This window comes from Atractosteus spatula, chromosome 14, assembly GCF_055471065.1.
Source record: "Atractosteus spatula isolate fAtrSpa1 chromosome 14, fAtrSpa1.hap1, whole genome shotgun sequence".
Taxonomy (NCBI): domain Eukaryota; kingdom Metazoa; phylum Chordata; class Actinopteri; order Semionotiformes; family Lepisosteidae; genus Atractosteus; species Atractosteus spatula.
The window spans coordinates 37,524,748-37,547,374 of NC_142719.1; the positions used below are offsets into that span (position 1 = coordinate 37,524,748).

At 35.9% G+C, this 22,627-nt stretch overlaps 1 protein-coding gene across 2 annotated transcripts in view; it reads left to right on the forward strand.

Moving 5' to 3' along the window:
- Window positions 1–2,994: 2,994 nt before the first annotated feature.
- Window positions 2,995–22,627, forward strand: part of arap3 (ArfGAP with RhoGAP domain, ankyrin repeat and PH domain 3) — a 45,341-nt gene continuing 25,708 nt past the window's right edge. Inside the window, exons 1-2 of one of the 2 annotated variants that reach the window (XM_088932623.1) lie at window positions 2,995–3,126; window positions 19,861–20,961. In XM_088932623.1, the coding sequence (XP_088788749.1) occupies window positions 19,946–20,961 (1,016 nt within the window). In that variant the 5' untranslated portion in view covers window positions 2,995–3,126; window positions 19,861–19,945. The remainder of the gene's footprint in view (window positions 3,127–19,860; window positions 20,962–22,627) is intronic. The other variant, XM_088932624.1, reaches the window with a different exon arrangement.

Sequence of the window (22,627 nt, forward strand, 5' to 3'; positions counted from 1 at the left end):
AGGTTCTTTTCTTCTTCAAACAAATGTTTCTTACTCATGCTGAGTCACACAGGACAAAGGAATAAGGCTTGGAATAAGTTGTGACTATCGGATGGCATTGGCCTCCTTTAATATCCTGACGTTCTGTGTCGTTTGTTGTTGTTTTTTTGTCATCGAACATGTTCGTCAAAACAATGAAGAACTAATAATGCTCTATCCAAATGCAAAACCATTTTTGGGATATCTCAGAGTTCACAAGGTACCTAAAATTAACTGTGCAGTACAAATAAAGCCATTTTTAAGTTATAATCACAAGTAATGCTGAAAAAATGTGGTTTATAATTCCAGATTGGAATAATGAAAAAATACATGATACAGGTATGTTACTTAAACAGTAATAAAAGTCACTGTCATATTGAAGGCATATAAGATTATAAGACAGTAAGAAAAAGCAGTTAAAAAAGTAATAAGTGTAGTATTAATTTGTCACCAAACTTCTTTAAAAATATCTATATTCTGAATGTGAATAACTGTATCTAAACAGCAGCTACAATGGGCCATTATCTTTAGAGCTAGACAAGCTTTTCTCCTTATCTCAGCAAATGATTTCAGTGTGAGACACTTAAAATGGGGGCAAAATATGAGAAAATAATGCTTCATTTTTTACATTAAAACCTTGATTTTTTTTTCTAATGGCCTGGAAAATATCTGTTCACTTGGGTCTCTCTGCGTATCTCTTTTGCTTCACTTAATACGCAAATAAACAGCTGGACCACTCCTTAAAATCTCTATTGTCTCAGGCACTTCCTGTTTCCCTTTTGGCACACTTCCTGTCTGTATCAGAGTCAGATTGTTTCATGGAAGGAAAGGAAACAGATCCTCAGATTTCTCACAGGAGAGCCCTCCACATTCAACTGAAATGCCTGTTTTAAGCACTCCAGTATAATGTGTTATTTCCATTCTGGAATATTCATTGGCAAACAATAAAATAACTGTAATAGTGGAACAATGAAATAAAATGAGGTACACCATTTCATTCAAAAGTAACATTTGGTTGAAATAAAATTTGGACAGTATAGATAATAAGAAACGAAGGTAACTGTGTGCTGTGTTTTACAAATCTGTACATATTAAAATTAATTGTTGTGTGCTTTAAACAATAACCACAAATTAGAAATGCAATACTCCATAGAAGATTAAAATTACCACAGCACTGTACCATTGTAACATGGAGAAAATATTTATATAACCTAGGGTTATGTGTGTGCATGAATCCACAAGGAATCTTTTCCTTTTCCGTAGGTGTGGAAGTCAAGGAATATGGACAGGAAGTGTACGCATTGAAGCTTTGTCTTCCTGCATATTCTCAGGTTGGGCAACACTGTTTACTTGACCCTCTCATTCTTTTGAATGGTAAGACAAGACTGCTGGAAAGCCATAAAATCTTTAAAATCTGTTTGTGACAGATGGCAGACGTGAGCCTGAAGCCTTAAAAACATCCTCCTGGTGTGACTATGTGGCCAAAAGGGAAAACAGTTTAGATGAAGGACAGCTCACACGTTCGAAATAAAGGTTTCAGTTAATTTTGTAATTGATTTTGAATTTGATTTCCAGTTGTCTACTGATGCATTTGACAAAAATATCCTTATATTTGTCTAAACATTCCAGACTGAGAGTTAAACTCTAAATGATGAGGGTATCATTTTGACAGGCTGTGAAAGGTATTTAGTGGAAGAAAATTGCACTGGATGTAACTGCTGTGCTACAAAACACCAAACATCAGTTAATTATATATGAGCAGTATGCTACTAAAAGAACATGTAATAAAGAATACTTCTTCAAACATTATTCACAGCTGGTATTTCACTTCGATGCAAAAACTCTTAAAATGTTTACGCGTGTTGGAGGTAATGTACTGTAGGAGGTACAGTAGCTATGAAAAGCTAAAGGACACCTAACAGTTCTCAAGAAACTACAGAGGTTTCTAACGATACCAGAGAATATATATATATTGTATCACTTATATTTTCGTGATATTAATATAAATTAATTTTTAGATAAGGAATTTTAATAAATTGCGAACATCTTTTTTTGTAAGAATAAATGGCAATACACCAAAAATCAATATTGTTTACCGTAGGGGCGGTTTATAAATGTGATAATTGTCATCAACGTCTCAATACGGTAGGCGAGGAAATAATGTTGCTTTTAAAATGTCACATCCAAGAGGAAGTTTATCATCGCCGACGTAAACAGTAACGTGCTAAACTGTACAAGACGTTCTGTAAATGTATACCCCCCACACCAAAAAATAAACAATAAACAGCGCAACAGTAAAATGTTAACATTTCTTTTTTTCTGCTGAATGCGAATGTATACCTTCATTCATCTAACGCGCAGATGTCTGACTATTTGGACCTGTTCCTTGAGCTACTTCACTGACTGGGTCTGTATTTACAGTACACTTAACGATTAAAATTAACGAAAATGACCCGTCGTCTTATGTCAACTGTCTCCCTTTTATCTAACTTCCTTTCTGGTGCATTTCAAAATAACTACCTACCAGTAAATACGTTGCACAATTGCTTATTTAGTGTTCAGTGACGTAAACTCAATGTGTACAATTATTATATGTTATTAAATTGACCGTGCTGTCTGTCGTGTAGTGTTTGGCAGACGTCTACATCGCAGTTGTGTTCTGGAGTGCATGATCCTTTTCGCTCTTCTAGTGATCACACATCTGTGTAAAATTGGCAAACTAATGTCAGATTTGAAAACCAAAGTTCCATAATGAAATAATAAAAATCTATACTAAATATGAATGATCTGCTTACTAAGAAAGATTAACGTGTATCTAAAAACAGTGGAGTGCAAGACAGTACTGTATAGTACTCTGTGAAGAGTAGTCGGCTAACTTTTTCTTCTTCACACGTCCTCCCCTTTAAGGTCTGCGTTCGTGTTCCTGATCTGCAAAGGAGATACTTCAACAAAACCTCAGAGCGCTCGGATACATACTAGTGCATGCCTACTGATTGCTCTTTCATGGTCCGAAGTACCGGAGAATTGCAAACTGTAATACTTATGCCTTTTTTTAAAAAGCTGGGGGACAACATTACAGTTTTCGCTGACGATAGAGACAAGAGGGAGGTAAGTAAAACTTCAGCTACAAGTTTCGGGGCAAAGGGAGCGAGACTGTAGTTAATCGAACGTTTTCAACATGATACTAGTAATTGATTATGAAGGGCCACAACCCACTGGAGCAGATTATGGACTTGCCTTATTCGTGCCAAGTGTTTTACAGTAGTGACCTGGCAAGTAGATATAAATCGGTAAATTTCTGTGATGTGACAGTTAATTGGATCTCTGCTCAACTTTTACCTTCACGGTAAATTTCTATGGTCATCCACGTAGTTCATTTACAGTAGGTCCAAAAATAAAATCTGTGTGCTGCCATGCATGAAACGGGTGAACATATAGTAAACAAACAAACAAACATGCTTTTTGGATATTGATAACAACTATAATAGTAATAATTGTAATTCATACTTTCCTTGGCAGTGGGCTGTGTAACTCTGGTAAAGTTTTTCAACAGTCATTGGATTTGATAAGGTCTTGCCTCTCTCTTATGGTTTTAAGTCAGATGGGCAATCAAAGGTATGAGGAGCCCTGTATTGGGAGGTTTTCTTTGCTAGGCACATCTTATTTGTATAATCACAAAGCCTGCACATCGCGTTAAAGCGGTCATCCTTCTAAAACGGCTTTTTGATGATGATTCACTAAGTGTCGCTGCGAGTGTGACATATTGCTCTTAAACATTCAGAAGCCTTCTGGAGACTTTGGTGACTTCTGCTTGTGGTGCAGAAATATACGATCATTTTTTGTAGCTGAATCTCTTTCTTATTATTAATAAAATGATACTGACCCTGTTCAGAAGTTCTGTTATGTCCCCTATAGCTTATTCTCAGAATAAGAAGTGTGGGGAATTGAGTAAGATTTGCCTGTCTATGTGCACCAAGACCACATATTGTGAGTTACGAACCCTCCCTTCTTTTCATATATGCATGTAATAACATTGATGCTTTTCCTTTCCTTGTCCTCATCCTTGGGTGTGACCAAGTGGATTATAATGCATTTCTGCAGGACTCCACGCACTTAGAAATGACATTTATCCAGTTATATGCAGTACTACAGAAATAGCAGTTGAACCGTTAGTATTTTAATTATCCTTAAAAAGAACGGGGATTTGTCTTTTGGTAGTGTAAGATGGGTGGACTAATGACCATAAAGTCATGCTGTTTAAGATAATGCTATTTTTAAAGATAAAAGTTTTAGTAAACATTCGCTAAATCTATAGACTATTATACAGTGGCTGCTATGCATGAACTAAAAAGATAAAGTGAAGAAATCCACCTTTTGTAATCTTTTGTATAGTTCTGCCTTACCTGCTCTGTCATCTTTACATGCAGTGTATCTTTATTTCTGTTCTTGATCAGGGAATTTCAACAGTTCTGAACATTTTTATCTAGTCTAAGAATATAAAGCCTTCTTATTTTTTTCTGTCCATTGTCTTTGCCTTTCAGGCTAGTCTTGGATTGTCATGACCAAATGGATTGGTCATAATAAGATAAGATAAGATCACTTTATTATCCATATTCAATTTCTTGCATTAGGAATTTGTTTTTTTGCATACCCCAGCTTGCTCTCAATAAGACACACGGTTACACAGACGGGGAGAGAGAAGCCTGGGGTCAGAGCGCAGGGTCAGCCATTTATATGGCGCTCCAGAGCAGTTGGGGTTAAGGGCCTTGCTCAGGGGCCCAACGGAGTGGGATTCCTCTGCCAGTTGTGGGATTTGAACTGGCAACCTTCCAGCCACAGGCGTAGATCCCTAGCCACAGTGCCTACGCTCTGCTCCTAATAAGATAAGGTGAAGGTGAATTTTGTAACACTGTAACACACCTTCAATTTGGTGATTTCTGATTTGGCAAAAGCAGGTATAAGCTTATTGACAAACGTTTTATGATTGTGTCTGTATTTGTGTATTGAGCCTTCTTAAGTAAAATTACGCTATGTATCAGGTAAACCCCCTGGCACGTCTATTTACTCTCTGCCATTAAAATGTGTCCTTGTGCATTTTCAGTTTTCTTCATTATTGGAGCTTTTTCTCCCGAGCACAGTAGAATGTTTCTAAGAGTGGTGATGGAACTCTTCCGAAAATCGTATGTCTGCATGTTGCACTATTCAGTCATAGTTTAGACAGAGAGGTTTTGGCATTTAAGTGTGTTATGTGCTCAGCAGCAACACAACATGTATCTTCAGGTTTCTGTGACAGTCCGGGGCAGGCTGTAGTGAAATGTATATTGTGAAGTGTCTTGCTCACATTCATTTAGACCAGCCTTGCACTCAAGATGACTTGTTGTTGAACTATAGTTACCACTACTGTCTGCCAAAGTGCGACATAGATGTATCTCTGTTCTGATGCTGTTCGGTCATTTCCTGCATATTCTGTTAAGTGTGTGCTTCTTTGTTCTCTTGTTATATTCTTAGACATTTTTACTTTGTTATTATTATTTCGCACGGGGACTATGACAGCGTCTGAAGTCATTTGTAAGAATGTGCACATCAGTATAAAAGAGCAGCAATTGAAACTTTGATTTACAAAAATTATTATTGAAGTGATTTAAAATGTGGCCAGATTGACACGTAAAGATGTTACTGAAATCTGAAGGCCTATACATTGGTACGTACTGTGTCATTGTTTCGTGTAACACTCTGTAATCTTCTGTTTAACATACCATTAGCTTGAGTTTGAAGGGTCACTGTTTTACAGTACATATAGGACTTGTGCAGCTAAGCAATGTTTCAAGTAAATAGGTCAAAAATGAAGTTACGTAAAAGTACCCATAAAATTAAGGTTTTCCTTATTTTCTCTGGTAAAAATGGACAATAACTTGTGTTTCTTTCCATTATCAGTGAATTAATGTCAGAGAGCTTTGAATAGTATTTTTCATCATACAAGTTTCAGATTTAGACAGAAACAAACTAGGATGATACAAAATCACATTTTCATCCTAGCCATCGTGCAAACCGTGTACTAGATACTGGCTTTTTGGCAGGCTTGCTTGCTTTCATCCAGCAGGATCCTACCATAAAATCACGTATTTGTAATTTGCTGTTGGATCAAGGTTTTGATTTTGTCAGAGTCTAGGTGTACTGACAAAACAGAGCTCAAACAACAGGATAATAACACTCAATTCAAATGTCAGTTTTTTAAGAAGCAGGTAATAAAAAACTAGTTTAATTCATGCATCCATCATCCGAAAGCCTGTGCAACCCATGGGTTATCCAGGAAGTATAGGGTGCAAGGTGGACAAACCTTGGACAGGATGCCACTACATTGTAGGTATTCACCCACACACAGAAACAACTAGCCTGACCAGCATGTCTTTAGAAGGTAGGCGATAAAAAAGTTAAACAATGATGTAAATGATACTATGGTAAAACTAAAGCTGCATCTAAAAACATTACCTTGTTTCCATCTAATGAAGATCTTGAATAGGGGAAAAAATATCAGATAATCACTGTTGCTTTTAGGGAACTGCGCAGTACTAAAAAAGTACTATGAATTAAGACACCAAAAAATAAACAGTGTACATAAACAGGTTTCCTATGGTTATTTATTTAATAAGTATCCCGTTGAGTCATTCACTGTTTCCAGATGGAGTTTCCAGGCTGTCTTTATTAATTTTCATCAACTTGATGAATCAGTTACTTAAAGCAGAATGTGGGGCACAGATTATACATTGCACACTGTATCACACTGGCTTAATTACATTTTGCTTCGCCAATTGGCTTCAGAGCATCATTCTACCTTTATTTGCCCTCCCATGACACTATCACTAATTAAATGTTGTGGTGATATTTAGGGGTAATCAGAGGATATACAGGCTAGTAATCTGAGCAGAAGCAATACAGAGCATAGGTCAGAACACATATGTACAATAAGATAGCCATAATGTAAGAAATGCATCCTGCTATTTTTGTAAAAAATGTAAAGTTTAAGACTGCAGTTTGAAGCAAGGGATACGGGCAGGAAAAAAGTCAAAGTATGATGTAGTAATTTCAGCAGCTCCACAGTCCATCTCTTCCTGTTTTTTTTTCCATCATCCTTAAATGAGAAAGATTAACCACAAGTTTTCATACCCCAGACATTCAGTCTTACTCTAAATGAAGCGCAATTCTTATGTTTCTTACAGTTCTGTTGCAAGAACTGGGCTTTCATGTTTTTAATTAAAGCTGAATTCATTAACAGGTACTTTTTGTTTTTGCGTGTGTACAGTACATGTTTGTGTTTAAATGTGTAGTTTTTGAATAGTTAACCGTATGTAATGTAACTAAAGTGCAAAAATATAAATGTGAGATCTAATTGTTATACTATAGTACTAGTATAAGAAGGTGCCTTTTAAGGAAAAAAAAACACTACATATAAGAGTCTGATAAAACAATTGCACAGATACAGTAGGTGTTTTTATTTTATTAAGATTCTTTGTTGGAGTTACATGCAGGCATAGACTTGGTGAGTCCTGAGGCATGGTGACTGTATTTCTTTTGACTTTTCTGCCTTACATTTTGGTGGGTTTCAATTAATATACTTCACAGAGGCCACTTGTGTATTAATGTTCATTTGAGGTACGAAATACTTAATTGCTCTGGGCTTAATTAAACGCATGAAAGTTTTAGTAAAAGAGAAAAACTGCTACTAAACAAAGTCCTGCTTTAGGTGAGTTGTTGATAGAGCAAATCTACAATTTTAATTAAAAAAAAAAACAAAAACTTGTATTTCTAAACCCAGTAAGCCACAGCTTTAAAGTCGATGCAACAGTACTTCTCTGTCAAAACTGCATATCTGGGTAATGAAAATGTGACTCTGAGGAAGAGGGCCAACTTATTTGCACACAAGTGTGTTCAGTCATCAAGTCAACATGGCTACAGCCAGCTCTGAACAATGATATATTGTGGTGTACAATAGTACCCTACTGTTATTTATACACCCCTGCACCCTCCATCCCAAAGGCCTCCTTGATTCCTCGGTTTCACAAATTGCCTTTGACTCCTTGGCTTCCACCAATTGTTTGACTGTTAGACCCAGCAACATTTAAATGGGGGAGAAGTCTTAACAGCTTTCATTTTAAAAAGTGGTTTCAAATTTCAAACACTCAGTCCCTGAAACCTAATTAATCTTGAATTGGATCTGAAGTAATTAGGAGTGTTGTATTCACGTTTTATTTTATGAATACGGGTAACAGCTGAAATGGAGGCAGAATATTGATTTTAATCCTACACCCAACTCTTACTCTTACTCTATTTTTCTCTTTAGCGTCTGACTGGCATCAAAGAATACGTGGTGTAATAACGCTATTTTCTCTTTACCACTAACTGTGACAACAAAAGTAATTTTTGTGACATTCAATTAGCTATTCATTCAGGCTATGCTCCTGATGCAAATTTGATCACAGGATGTGATTTAATGTCTGAATGGCCGTGTGTTTTACATTGCCTCCATGATTCACATTCATGGAGATGTGAGATCATGCAGATTTTGATGCATTTATTCAATTTACTAATCCTATCTGAATAAAGGGTAAAACCATTGAAGCCTGAATTGAAATAAATCGGGGTGAAGAGTTTGGAAAAGATGGGATTTACTCAATCTGCACTGGCGGAAAGAAAAAAATGCAGAATGCATCCCCAATGCTAGTATGAGTTGCTGTCATGACGGATATGCAGTTGATTAATGGAATTATTTTATCTGAAAACACTCCTGAATTCACCACTTAATTTATCAGGTGCTTAATTGGACATTACCCTGCTACCTTCACAAATCATTTCTAAAACTATTTCATATTTTCTAAACAGAAGAAATGTCCCTTTAATTGGATGTGTGTTCTTCACTGGACTCTGCTTCAATTGTTTGAATTCATAACATGTAAATTAGTGTTAGGATAAATAGTGGCCACCAAATATGTATCATAGGTAGGAACCGAAAATTATCTGCTGATAAATTATCATCTGCATGTAACGTTGCAATTGGCCTATGAGATGTATTATTTTTGCTTTACTTTGTACTAAGACTGGATTGCTTGTAATGTTGCTGAGTCAAAGACCACAAATTTTCTTCAAGCAAGGAAATGCGACTAGGCCGTGGGTGGGTTTTTACTTTGAAATAAGAGTTTTTTTTTAATAGTGGAGGACTCACAAAGCAGTAGGCATCCACACAGTTCTGTGACTAATGTGACTTTGTTGGGGTTGAGTACTTTTTTTTAGTAGCTTTAATGATTGTAGTTTTTGCAGTTTCTGCAGTTAAGGCCTACAGTATATTATCTATCCTCATGTGCTGTGTATTGGTTTTACTTGGAATATAACACGACTTAACATGCACAAAGGAACAAGTAAAGGTTTATTCTATGCTGAAAGGAAAAGGAAAGACACAACGTTTCGGCTGTGAAGCCTTTTTCTAAAATGTTGTGTCTCTTTCCTTTTCCTTTCAGCATAGAATAAATAAAATGAAAATGCTGACTAAATAGGTTTTTTTAGATATGAAAATATTTCACTTTACTGTAACATTTACATAGATGCTATTTTTAAGAATTAAATTGTTTTGGCTAGTACTACATTTCTTTAAATATGTATTTATTTCCAGTCGTTGTCTGAAAGGAGTACCTTCAAATGTTTTTTTTTTTATGTTCCCATGAATGCAACATTTATACTTATGGATGTTAATTATGTTTAGATGTATTTAAATTTGTTCAAATGAAGAATAGGGAGTTTAAAATGTTTTTGTCTTTCGGATGAGTCTCTAATTTATGTATTGCTCCAACATTCTTTAACAATTGCCTGTAAGTCATATAAAATAATAGTACTTTTATGACCAGTTATAAATCACACTAGCTTGTGACACTTTTATGACCATTTTTTTACTTTGAACCTATGAGTTTTGTAATAAAGGGCCTAGTCAAGTTGAGTTGTTTGAACGAATCTTGTATTTTAAACAATCTCCTGACCACAGATGATATGACGTTTTACTGTCTGTCCAAAGATGGCTCCTTTTTTAAAAAATACATTTTTAGGTTGACAAAAAAGGAAGAAGGAAGAGAGGAAGGAAATGAAGCCAACAATTGGTGGAAACTGGGAAACAGGAGTTTTTAAAATGAGAATTAGCTCCAAAGACTGAATAGTCCCTGTTTTTTGCCTACTGACTGTGACCAGGAGGAGCCCAGAGTTCTGATCCAAATTTAGTCGAATCTTCAAGTCCAAGTCATTGGACCCGACTAGGAACATGTGCATGGATGCATACCGTATGTGACTCCTAGTTAGCCACTAGAACCAATCATCTTCACTGGGGGGCTATCCCTGCCTCCTTAGGTCACTACAGGTCTACTGTTTACAGTCTGTATCTGCAGAGAGAAGAAATTGAACCAGTTTGTCACTGCATCAGACCATTGTGTGAATACGAGGTAGTGCAGTGTAACACAGACAGGGGTTCTAAACTGGGCTCGTAACAGGAGAAAATATTTAGTTGTAATAATTTCTGATGAATTCCCTTCCCCAGGAGTCTGTGTACTCTACCTTGATTAGTAAAATTAAGAACTTTTCACTAGACTCAACACAGGCCACGCCAGTACTCCGTTTCACAGTTACACTTAAGATTCCACCACCCCACACCACACCCTACCTAGAAGTTCTCCATTTTCCTAGTGCCTCTTTGTACTGTGGTCAAATCGTGAAAGATCAAAGGCTTCCTGAAAGAAACTATCCTCGAATAAAATGACCTGTTTCATTTTCAGATGTTGGCAGTGAAACTAAAAGATTGCTTTCTTTCAGGGGAGTTTACCGTGCGTGTTTGTGTGGGAATGAGGAGTTACAGAGATACATTACATAAACCACGTTTTTCTCTTTCTTTGAAGAAATAACATTATAAGCAAACGTTTTAAAATACATATTGTATGCTGCATATACGATTCATCATTACAAAAGATGGTATGGGGCCTGTTTGCTTCATACAAATCTTGATATGTTGTTTTCATCCCTCTTTCAGTTTAGCAGTGAAGAAGTGGTGTAATAAATATCACTTAACACTTCCCATGATTCCTCCAAGACTTGATGAAGATGTCTTTGAGAGTGTTCTGTTGGCCTGTTTACATTCCAAATAGTTTTTCACCACATTGGCTGTACAACTGGAGCCATTCCCATGTTGAAAGATTAATCCCACAGGTCTTTACATATAACGGGGGGCAACTTCATTCAGCACTGAAGTGCAACATCTATCTGGGTGACAGCAGTGGTATCCCTGCTGAGGCTTATGTGCAGGCATGCCTTGAGCTGGTTGCTGACAACTAATCATAAACCCATTCTATAACAAATTTTTCATATTGTTGCCATTAAATATTTTGGATGCACTTCAAAATACACGTGCATTAATTACAATGCAGCAATACTGTACATTACAATTACAATTGGGTGGTATTTTGAAATGTATATATTTACATCTTAATCATATGATAGATATTGTAATTGCATTATGTAATTATTACTTTAGCAAGAGTAACATTTTAAGTTTTGATGTGTACCTGCATTTTGAAATATTGCCGGTATTGCAGTATAGTTACACCTTTTTATACATGACCATGCACATTTCAGTACGTAATAATCCTATGATTGTACCAGTAATTAAGCTATAAATGTGCACATCGATTTTCAAAGAATGCCATTCTATATTTGTACCTCAATTAAAAGGTAATTATAGTGTAAATGTACAGTAATGTACCTGTATTTTGAAGTCTAACCAGTATTTGCAGTACTATTTATCCAAATTGTTATATCCAAAGTTATTTTTTAAGTTTAATTGTGGTATTCTTGGTAATATTGTGTGGCTTTTCATGTGAATAAGGCATGTTTTGGTAAATGTATTCTTCTGCTTTTTGTTCCTAATCTGAAACATGACAGCACTTTTCTATGAAAGCTGTAGCTTCCTTTTCTTGTAGAAGAACGTTGATAGATTCAGTTTACTTCAAAGGACATGTACATGATTTATGTATATCTTCATTAATCTTTAATGCAATGTTAAGAGATTATTACTGGAATTTCTTTAGTCTATTGCCAACACCAAGTCATGGTGAAGTTCTAACCAATCAACTGATTTACATGCTATTACAGCAGCAAGTGAATGAACTCTTTTGAAATGTTAGGTTAACAAGGAATGTTGTATCTAAAACTGTAATGTGGTTTTCATTATTACCTGTACTGAGATAATTTGCTTCTAAAACCAGTTTATTATATCCTTTCTATTGTTGTGTACTTAGTTGCTGTGTTGGTAATTTTTAAAAAATTATTATTACTGAAGCATACATTATGGTTACCAAATATTTAACATATTTAAGGTAGGTGGATGCTGCACATTGGTGGTGGTGGAGGGGAGGCCCCATTGTCTGTAAAGTGCTTGAGTAGATTGTCCAGAAATGCACTATATAAGTGTAAGGAATTTATTATTATTGGGCCTAGTTTTATCCATCAGAAACAGTTTGCATTATGAGCTTGGAAAGATGCAGTCAACTGGATGTTTTTTACCTTCCAGCATATTAAAATAACTGTTTGCATATATGATGAATCACAGTGTGAGCAACAGGACTACTCACCTGCTTTGTTGTATATACTGTATATATTAGTGTATTCCCATATTGGGTTTTTACTGCAGTCAGAATAACAACCCTGTGTTATTCCCAAAGGCACCAAGCTGTGTTTATCTTTGATCTGTGTGAACATCAGTAACTTATCTTGTTTCCTTTTGGAGCGGGTTGGGGGAAAGGAGGGTGTGGGCTTATGTTTTTAATAGGGTTTGAGAGACAGCTGTATCCTGTATTTTCAGCAGCTCCTATGAAGTCAGAAAGAGAGACTTTGTGGCCATGGGAGTCCAAAGGGAGCTGGATGGAGATTGGATAGAGGGATAATGTGTGTTGACTCAAATGGAAAGTGTGAAAAGTTAGTTAGGTCTTTCAGTTTAGCCATACATAACACAACAACAATCTCAGTTTTGCTTACAGTATTAGAAACCCTTCTATTTTCTAAGTGCATTTAGAAAAGAATAGCTTGAACTGTTAAATGTGTGTGTGAGAGAGAGAATTCAAGAAAGTCAGTACTGAATAAAAGTAATTGCCACTGTGTAAGGGCAAGTACTTTATTCCTCTAAATTTATCTTGGTCTTTGGGCTAGACATTTGTGCTTATTATTGTTTATTTGTGACCAACGGCTTAGTTTAATCATTTAACAGCTTTAAAGTGCATTTCATGGTATGAAGATTGAGTATATGTCCAATATAGTCTTTACATAGTCATATTACAAAAAAGGCTTATATTTATAACTTGTAGACCAAAGGTTCTAATTTTAAATGTTGTTTCTTCAGTTTCTGGTGAGTCACTTAGAATTTAGAAAAGAAACTTTCACCAGCAGTTTGCCCTTGATGCTTTTCAAGGTTTGGCAGTTTGATCTGTACAAATAAATTGCTGAAAACAAAACGTAGATTGGTTGGTAATGAAGTATCTTCAGCCTATGCCAGGCTGACAAGCAAAGCCCCACAGGACCAAACGGAACGTCATTACAGATCAACACACTCATGGCTAACTGCAATCATCAACAGACATGCATTCCAACCATCTCTGAATAAATTAAAGGAGCCGATCTAGACAATACAACAAAGGATGTTTTTTTTACCTTTTAGAAAGATTTTTCTTTACTTCTCAGAGCTATTCTAGGTCTTCTTCATCTATTACAGCTTTGTCCCTCATCTCCTCAGGTGTAGTTATCCTATGTCTCGGCACAACCACAATGGCATCTTATGTTTGAAAATATTTTAGCCGAACAAGTCTCTCTACATCTCCTCATACTGTGAAATTTCTTAAGGCCATCTGTTTGTGTCTTCATCCTTATCTTCCATTACTTCAGTTCATCTTTGTCATTGAACCAGGATTTTGTGTATCCTGTCTAAACTGTTTTCGGTGTCGGTTTCTGTTTTGTTTTGATTAAATGCAGCACGTCTAATATAACCTTCCTACTTTGTAGTTAAAATATACCTATTTATGAGCCAAGAGGTTTCGTTTTCTTTTGTTTTGTAATTTTTTTAACTTTCACATCAATGATCAATGTAAAGGTAGTATCATTTATCTGACTTGACTAATGGGTGGGTAACATAATCTTTGGAAGGTTAACTGCATCGTCTTCAGTATTGGATACGTCTTATTGTGAATCCACATTTCTTAAAGAAGCATGTTTAATTTACAGAAATTACATGTTCAATTTTTTTAGAATTATACTCTTATTTGGGACATATTTCAATTGTTTAATAACAGCTTTCAAAGAAGTTCATCATGCAAGGTAGGTAGTATTTTGGATGCTCTGGTCTATGAAAGAAAGGAAAATATCACTTTATAATTAGTAGTTACTAAGCTTGTGTTTGTAGGTATGCAGTTCATCAGTTAGATGTTGCATTTCTAGTACTCTAAACTGCAAGTCACAGCTCGTTTTAAAAGTCAGATATTATCTTTGACTTGAGACATTTCTCAGTTATACCAGCTCTCTGTTTATCAGGAAGTATTATAAAAGCACAGAGTCGCATGTACAAATGTAGATGTGCTCACAAAGTACTTTTTAAAAAGAGTAGGCCTATTATTATTGTCATTATTTTAACATTATTATGTAAGAACTAATACAGTTACATTACTTGCTGCATTCATATGCTGAGATTAAATCATCTGGACCGTGTGTGTTCATACAAAGTATTTTTTCAGTCTTGACATTACTATTTCTAAGATATTCTGTATAGTATGTTAGGTAAACAGTGCTTTTCAGCTAGAAGGTCATAGATAAGTTATCCAGAGATAATTTTCGAATGTCCTCCCTTTCGAATTGCCTCTCTTATACTTCATTCTGTCAGTTGAACTCATGTGTCTCCTCCTTTAAGCTCCCCATAAATCTGGTGTATCACCATGCAGGAGCCAAAGGTTACCTGCCAGCTCTGAGACAGGGTATGACTCATTCCCTTTTAATCATGTACACAATGGCGAGTTTCCCACAGAACACTACTGCTGTACAGGGAAGAGTGCTTATGGTGAAGTCATCGATGTTGCACAGGCATGCTGTAACATCCCAACCAAGTAAGACAGAAAGAGTTTTTGAACGTAACTTTGCACGTAATGACCAGAACCACTACTGCTATTTAGTGCACATAGTGACTGCACTTTAAAATTTACAGGAACCCAATTTTAACAGAAACCAGCAATGAAACCACAAGTTAGTCACAGATTCCTTTACCTTTAAAAGTGTTACAATGTACTGATATTTCTGCTTGATATCCATGGCTTTTACCTAATGAATGTGAAAATATAAAAAAAGTGACTGTTTTGGATAATGTGCTTTTTCATTTGCCTTGCAGTTACAATCGCAAACAGTTTTAAGCCTGAAAATAGTAACTAAGCCTTTTAGTTTGCCTGTCATTAGTGCATCCGATAGATGTAAAGATATGTAAATTCTGAAGGTGTCAATCATATCTAAATTAAATGGCTTCCGATTTTTTCAGTCCATATGATACTAACTGAACACCTCAGTGCTTTTCAGCATTCCCAAATTTACTTTTTATCTCACAAGCCTGCAGATAACATTTAAAGAAAAATTTTGTTCAAATTACATTAACAAAATTGCAGTCAATATGTACAATATGTGATGGCTACAAAAATCATTAAACATTCTTGCATACTTGTCGGTGAAATACTCAACTCATAAATGAAATAAATCCAGAATCATCCAGCTCTGTAAGAGCCTAGTGCTTCAAAAACTGTAATGCATTAATTAATATGAAGCTGTGCTTACCTCTTTATTTTAAGAAATACTCCCTACCTTCTCTTTATAGTGTTCCTCTATAGCTAAAGTACATTAGCTCTTTGCTCGTAGTTTCTTGTCATTTAATCTATTTTAGTTACAAAACTCACATGCACAGTAATATGGAATTATAAAGGAAGATTTCAGATCACCGTGCTGAAATTTTAAATTATTCTAAAAATATGATGAGAGAAGTACCAGCCTTTTTCTTAGAGATGTTGGCTGAGAGCCACAGTCGGCCTTGAGATTTTTAGCACTGCTATGTTCTCAAGCTCTGTTGCCCAATGGGACACTGCAGAGTCGGGGAAAACTTTGCAGGAAGCCTTTAGCTTTTGGCTTTTTCAAATGCTCACTCCATCGTTCTTGCAGGTCTGTAACTGCTCTGTAACACACTTGTTATATTGCAAGTTCATAATTAACATGATACCATAATCATCAATAATTATTTTATTGTCTGTTTTATATAAATATATGGAAAAAAAACATTTGTTTCCTTAACCTTTCTCTATCCTCTTCAGTTTTAAAGCTCTCCCTTAAGGAATTGTATACAAAAGCTTAAAACAGCAGATCCAGGTGCTTTATCAAACATCAGTGCCTGAAAAGCAGTGAGGTGTAAATGTAAATCTAATGTCCTCTTCGGGAATTGTGAACTTTACATATATATTGATGGGGTTCTAGAAAGTCAAAGTGAAGCAACCTTTTTTCTAGATGGAAAGTTGGCCGTCTAAGAATTAGAATGCAACATGTAGCTTCATGTGTACACTAGATCTGAAAGAGTCATAAAGATTATATTAATTCAGGTGGGTAGCTGGGTCAGCATGCATAGGCTGCAAAGGAACAAGTAATAGGTTTATTCTATGCTGAAAAGAGAAGAAAGAAAACATAACGTTTCGGCTGTGGAGCCTTTTTAATGTACATTATATAGTGGAACAGTATATCATAACATTTAAAAAGTGTTTCTTTTTCAGTACTTTTTTTCTTTTGGTGTGTGTCACTTGTAATTAAAAGTCCCAGGGCTGAGTTTGAAATTAGCACAGAGATACTAATTATTTGTCTTGGTGGGGTATCAGATGTCTGTAAACAGCCCCCTGTGTCTGTGGCTGCCCTTGTCAGTTCTTATTTACAATGGTTTGATAACATGGGCAGCCTTAATTACTATCTGGAAGAAAACAAAAACAGAAGAAAAGATGTTGTGAGAAATTGCTTAGTTTCCTTTATAATACATATGCAATATCTTATAATAAGAACATTCCTCTCATTAAAAAAAACACATCATCATGAACTCTAGGGAAAAAAAATCATTTTGCTTGTACTTCACTCTCAAGCTTTTGAACACCTTAAGCGCTCTAATAAATCAGCTTCTTTCCTCACTCTGCATAATATATTACAGTGGCATTTTTTTTTTACTCGAAGTAGGTTTTCTTGTATACTGTGTGTACAGTGAGTAAGAAGAAAGGATGATTTGGAGCTCAACACCCTTTAGAGTAACACCACGTTTAAGGCAGGAGCAAGTTGAATGTATCCTTTCAAGACTATATATATTTTTTATTAACCTGAATTATAAAATTACCAGCACAGAAAATGCAATGCTAGTAAATACATGTAGTGCTTAGCTTTAATATTTAGTTATATTGATACAGCTCATTTAATAATGTGCAATGATCTACAGTCAATACAACTGGATATTAATTGCTAGGTGTAATTTTTTATAAGATTGATGATATATATTTTTATGAGATGCCTTTTGTTAACATGAGGTGTAACTGTTTTTTGCAGACACTTTGGTTATTTTTTTAGCAACAGAACAGTGATCCAGTATCCCTTTAATCCCTTTATTCCCTTTACAAGGTGTGTAAGGTGAGAGTGACACTCTTACCGTACGTTAATTTTTCAGTTTGTAAAATGTAGTGCCACCTTATTTAAGTAACCCTTCTTATAATTTTGAAGATTCTGCAATGTGTTTTAAAGTTTTGTCACCTTAGTATTAATTTGTCCACACTCCGGATGATGTGTAGGAGTCATATTTGAAAATAAAAAATGAAACATCTTCTGTGGTATTGTGGTTTGTAAAAGATGTGTTTAAAAGTGGCATCTTTCCAACCACTGTGTTGTTACTAACCCACTTAGAAACCAGAGACTTATCTTTGTTAAGTGTTTAAGGATGTATTACTTTAAGTCATCTGGACTTACAGTTACAGTTTTTAAGGAAAGTTATCTTAAAAAATACATAGGGCAGTTTTGTCTAAGTTACTTAGAAGTGATTTTATACAAGAATATGCCATTATGCATGATTTACCTGCATAACTGCTTTATCCTATTTTGAAAAAGTATTTGTTCATTGTACATTGCACATTGCTTGGGTACAATGAGTATAATGAGTACAGTGAGTATGAGTACAAAAATAAAATGGGCTACATATTCAGTAGTAAAACTGAATATATTCAGTAGTAAAACATCAAGGATAACAAAAAAGTGAACAGGGGAAATCGGTAGATTCATGCTTATTAATAGTTTGAGATACTGCACAGTGTCATTGCAACTAAATATATGGCCACCTATATTGAATCATGATTTGTTTTTGGCAGGAAAGTCATATTAGTGAAATGCTCAGCAAGCCATGAGCAGCAGTAATATGTGTCTTGTAATATCTAACTGTCAGATGATTTTACACAGTTTATGATGTAAACTGAGGTTAGTTATGAAATTGTGTTGCCAAGTGGGGATAGAAGAGTTGAGAAATTTGGCATCCACTAATACTTGCTGTTAAAAACTTGTTTGAAGATTTAGGTTCTTAAAAATATGTGCTAGTAAAGTACACTGGAATTCTCTTACCATAGCTACACAGCACCCAGCAGAGTCATGTGTGGTAATATATTAGTATAATAAATATATATGCAAAGGAAAAAGTAATAGGTTTATTCCATGCTGAAAAAAAGAAGAAAGAGAACACAACGTTTCGGCCGTGGAGCCTTCTTCAGGTGTGAGAGAGACAGGGCAGTCGGAATAGGTAAACCTTTGCCTACTGCCCTGTCTCTCTCACACCTGAAGAAGGCTCCACAGCCGAAACGTTGTGTTCTCTTTCTTCTTTTTTTCAGCATGGAATAAACCTATTACTTTTTCCTTTGCAGCCTACACATGCTGACGCAGCTACCCACCTGAACTAATAAATATATATGAGAAGTAATTCATTCTTATCTTTTAAAGTATAGCTAAAAACCTTAAAACAAGTCCAAATAGCACCCAAACCTGAGATAGTCCTCTAAGAAGCTATTTTACCTTTTCACTAATACCATAATTACTACATGCAGACAATTGGGGAATCTTTGCTCAATTACGTACAGTAATTCTGTTTGTAGAGTAAGTTTGTTTAATCAAAGAGATTGTACGTCTTTTGAACATACTTCGATAAACATTACAACCTCATTATGTGGTTTATATTGTGTAGTTTTAAGACTCTGTAAAAGTCTTTAAAGTTTTACAGAAGAGAACTTCCTGCTTATTTTCTTGCTACTGGATAGGTGTTTTTTTTCATAGTCCCTGTACTCTTGCAGGCACCTAACAAGGATTTTAAAAGGAAAAACAAGGAGTCTTTGTCAGATAAATTACCCCAGTCTTTGTTCCAAGTGATTTTATGATGCAGAGGGAAGGCCCTGACCCTTTGTCTTGAAAGGTCACAGTGACATAATCTGAACTCCTAAAATACAGGGGCTTTCATGAGCACCAGAAAATATGTATTTGTCGCTGCACTCTTTTCAATCATCAGATTTGTATGAAGAGGAACAGTGTCAGAATTAGTGACATAATTTGATACAATTAAGTAGCCAGAATAGAAAAGGCATATATTTATTACATACAGTATAACAGCATTTTTTCCCTTTTAAGATATTATTTTTGGTTTCTAACTTTGTACTTGTGTATCCAGTAACTCTCAAAATGTTATCTTTTTTATCATTTCAGATGAAGGAGTGGTGCGATTTCCACTTTTGTGGCCAGTATTGGACACTGTATCGGTAACTGGCTGAAACTGAAGGCCTGACTCACCATGGCAACACCTTGCGATGACTGCTCAGATATTGGGAAGCTGCTTGCTTCCATTCATCTTGAAAAGTACATGGATAGCTTCCGACAATTTGGCTTCCAAAAGGCAAATGATTTCTACCACCTTGACAATGAAACACTCATCCAAATTGGAGTAACAGCTACAGGCCACAGGAAACGCATTTTGAAACTCGCTGAGCAGATACAGCAAACAGCACGATTACAAAGCAAGGAGTCAGCATTGGACAGATCATGGTCAGAATCTGCTATAAACCAGGCATTGCCACAAGACCTAGGGCCTGATTCTCCTTCTGAGAGTTTTTCCAATACCTCTGAGCTCATTAGGAACAAATCTGTCCCAAACATTCCCACTATTATTGAAGATTCCAAGGTTGGCGAAGATGTTTTGGTAAAACCGATACCTAAACCCAGGACGGTGTTCAGCAGACCTAAGACTGAGCAACAGGCATCCTGTCCAAAAACAGAACCTCAGGAACGAAACCTTTCAAAAGAGTCTTCTCAGGACTGCAGTTTGAATTGTTTTGTGATATTACAAGGCTTTAGTCCAGGAGAGTCCAATACTGATGCAGAAGGCCTTGGTCTTGAGCAAAGGCAGTGCATGAGGACACCTGAGAGGAGGTTAAGCCACTCAAACTCACTGGAATCCCTGGCTAAAACTCCTGGGAATCTACCCCCAGTTCCTCCAAGAATGCACCGTGGAATTCCACCAGCCAGTTTCACAAGCCCTGGCTCTCCGGGAAGAGCAGAGAGCAACCAGCTCATAAGTCCCCTTTCATCATCCCCTGTCTCCCCCTGCAGCCATGATGAGGAGTCATTCTCCATAGTGCCTCTGCTGTCTCCACCCAGTTCCCCTCACTCTAGTATTGAGATGGTATCCAATGATATTTATTGTGGCACCTTACCTGGCGCCCCATCGAGCGCATGCGAGGGACTTCGGAATAGACCTGTCCCACTTCCCCCGTCTCGGCAAGATTTAAGCCCATCGCCGGAAAAAAACAGGTAGCCTATATTTTTGTGTCTGGAATATTTTAGGTGTGATTTGCTAAAGATCTCTTTGAATACGGTATCAGCAAAAGCATGGTGATTTGGTTCTGTAACATTTATAACAAGGAAAAGCAAACATTACCAGTGAACACAGATAAAAGGTATAGGCTGCACCCATTTTAAACAGTAAAATATTGCACAAAAGATGTTTTCAATGTATATTAAATTAATATTAACATTGCAAGTGTAGCAATTAGATGTAAACTTAGCTGTCTGGGGACAATGTTACCATTCTCTCCTATTTTGATTTAATGGTAATGAGTTTTGCTTTTCATTAAGAAGCTAAAATATCTGAAACCTGCAGTTTTTGTATGGGAGGAGACTTTGTTTAGTATTATGTATTTGCATTGATTTTGGCAGAAAAGCTGGTAAACAGATTTTTCATTCTAATTTGTTTGCTTTCTTTACTGTGAAATAAGAGCAAAAGTGAGCCACATCATTTAAGGAGGTGTTAGCCCATTTCTTCCAATCGCAACATATCATTTGATTATTATAGTGTTAGTATAGAGCTTTCGAGGATACATAAATATGTACTGTATATACACTGTTTTAGATGTTTAACTATATTACTGTAGAGTGAAATGTGAGTTACACCATGCTCTTAACTGTTCATTTTCTCAATGAGACAGACCAAATGTAAAGGAAGCTGTTCTTTGTGAAACTGTAGAATTCGTAGAGCCTAAATAGACCTCCTGTATAATGTTTTTTCTTCCAGCCTTCTTTCCACAAAAAAATAAAGTGCACTATGAAGTGCTCGGTGTTTAACATTTAATTTGAGCAGAAGTGATGTTTGTGTGATCCTGTCCTCAGGTACCAAAGAGTTATTAGTTCTAGTTTTTTTTTCTTTTTGTTGTTATTGGGCTGCTCGGATTGCGGGAAGTGTGGGTGTCTGGGAAAGTGACACAGTCAAGGACAATCACCAGAAACTACACACGAAGCAGCAGCAGCACTTGTGTTTTTGATGCTTTGTAACCCATCTTCATATAAAGAAGCTCACAAAAATACATTTCCTGGCATAATGGCATAACGTGATTATTTTTGTTATATTGAGTTTTTTTGTGAAGTAAACTGTATAAAGCATGAAATATAATACACCCGTCATGTATCTACTAAAACTGTAAGGGTACATTTGCGAGACTAGTGTTCAATCCAGTGAAGTCTTCTCATTCACTAAACTACTTATCGGTGTAAAATTAAATGGAGAAAATGGCCAGTGTTATTGAATTGTCATTTTCTTAATGTAAGTAATTTATTGCTGGGTTGGAATTGATAAAAGATGTAGTTGGATGCAGCAGTGAATATTCATCACTGGAGTATAACTGGTAAAATGATTAATAGCGTAGTATATAGCACTGCACAAAGACGTGTGTTACTGCCTCCTTTTTTATAAACATAGATGTTTCAGCCTTACACAGTATATCAAGTACAGTATGAAGTATGTGCTTTTATATCTAGAATTAATGTATGGGCACCAAGGTGTTCAGGAACATTAATGAGATGCACTTAAGGCTTTGTAAACCCTTTTCTTGGGAGCAGGTATCTGTCATTGTTGTAAATGATTTTATAATGACTTTGAAAGCTTATTTTGTAACTCGTTTGTTATGGTATCTATAACAAAAAG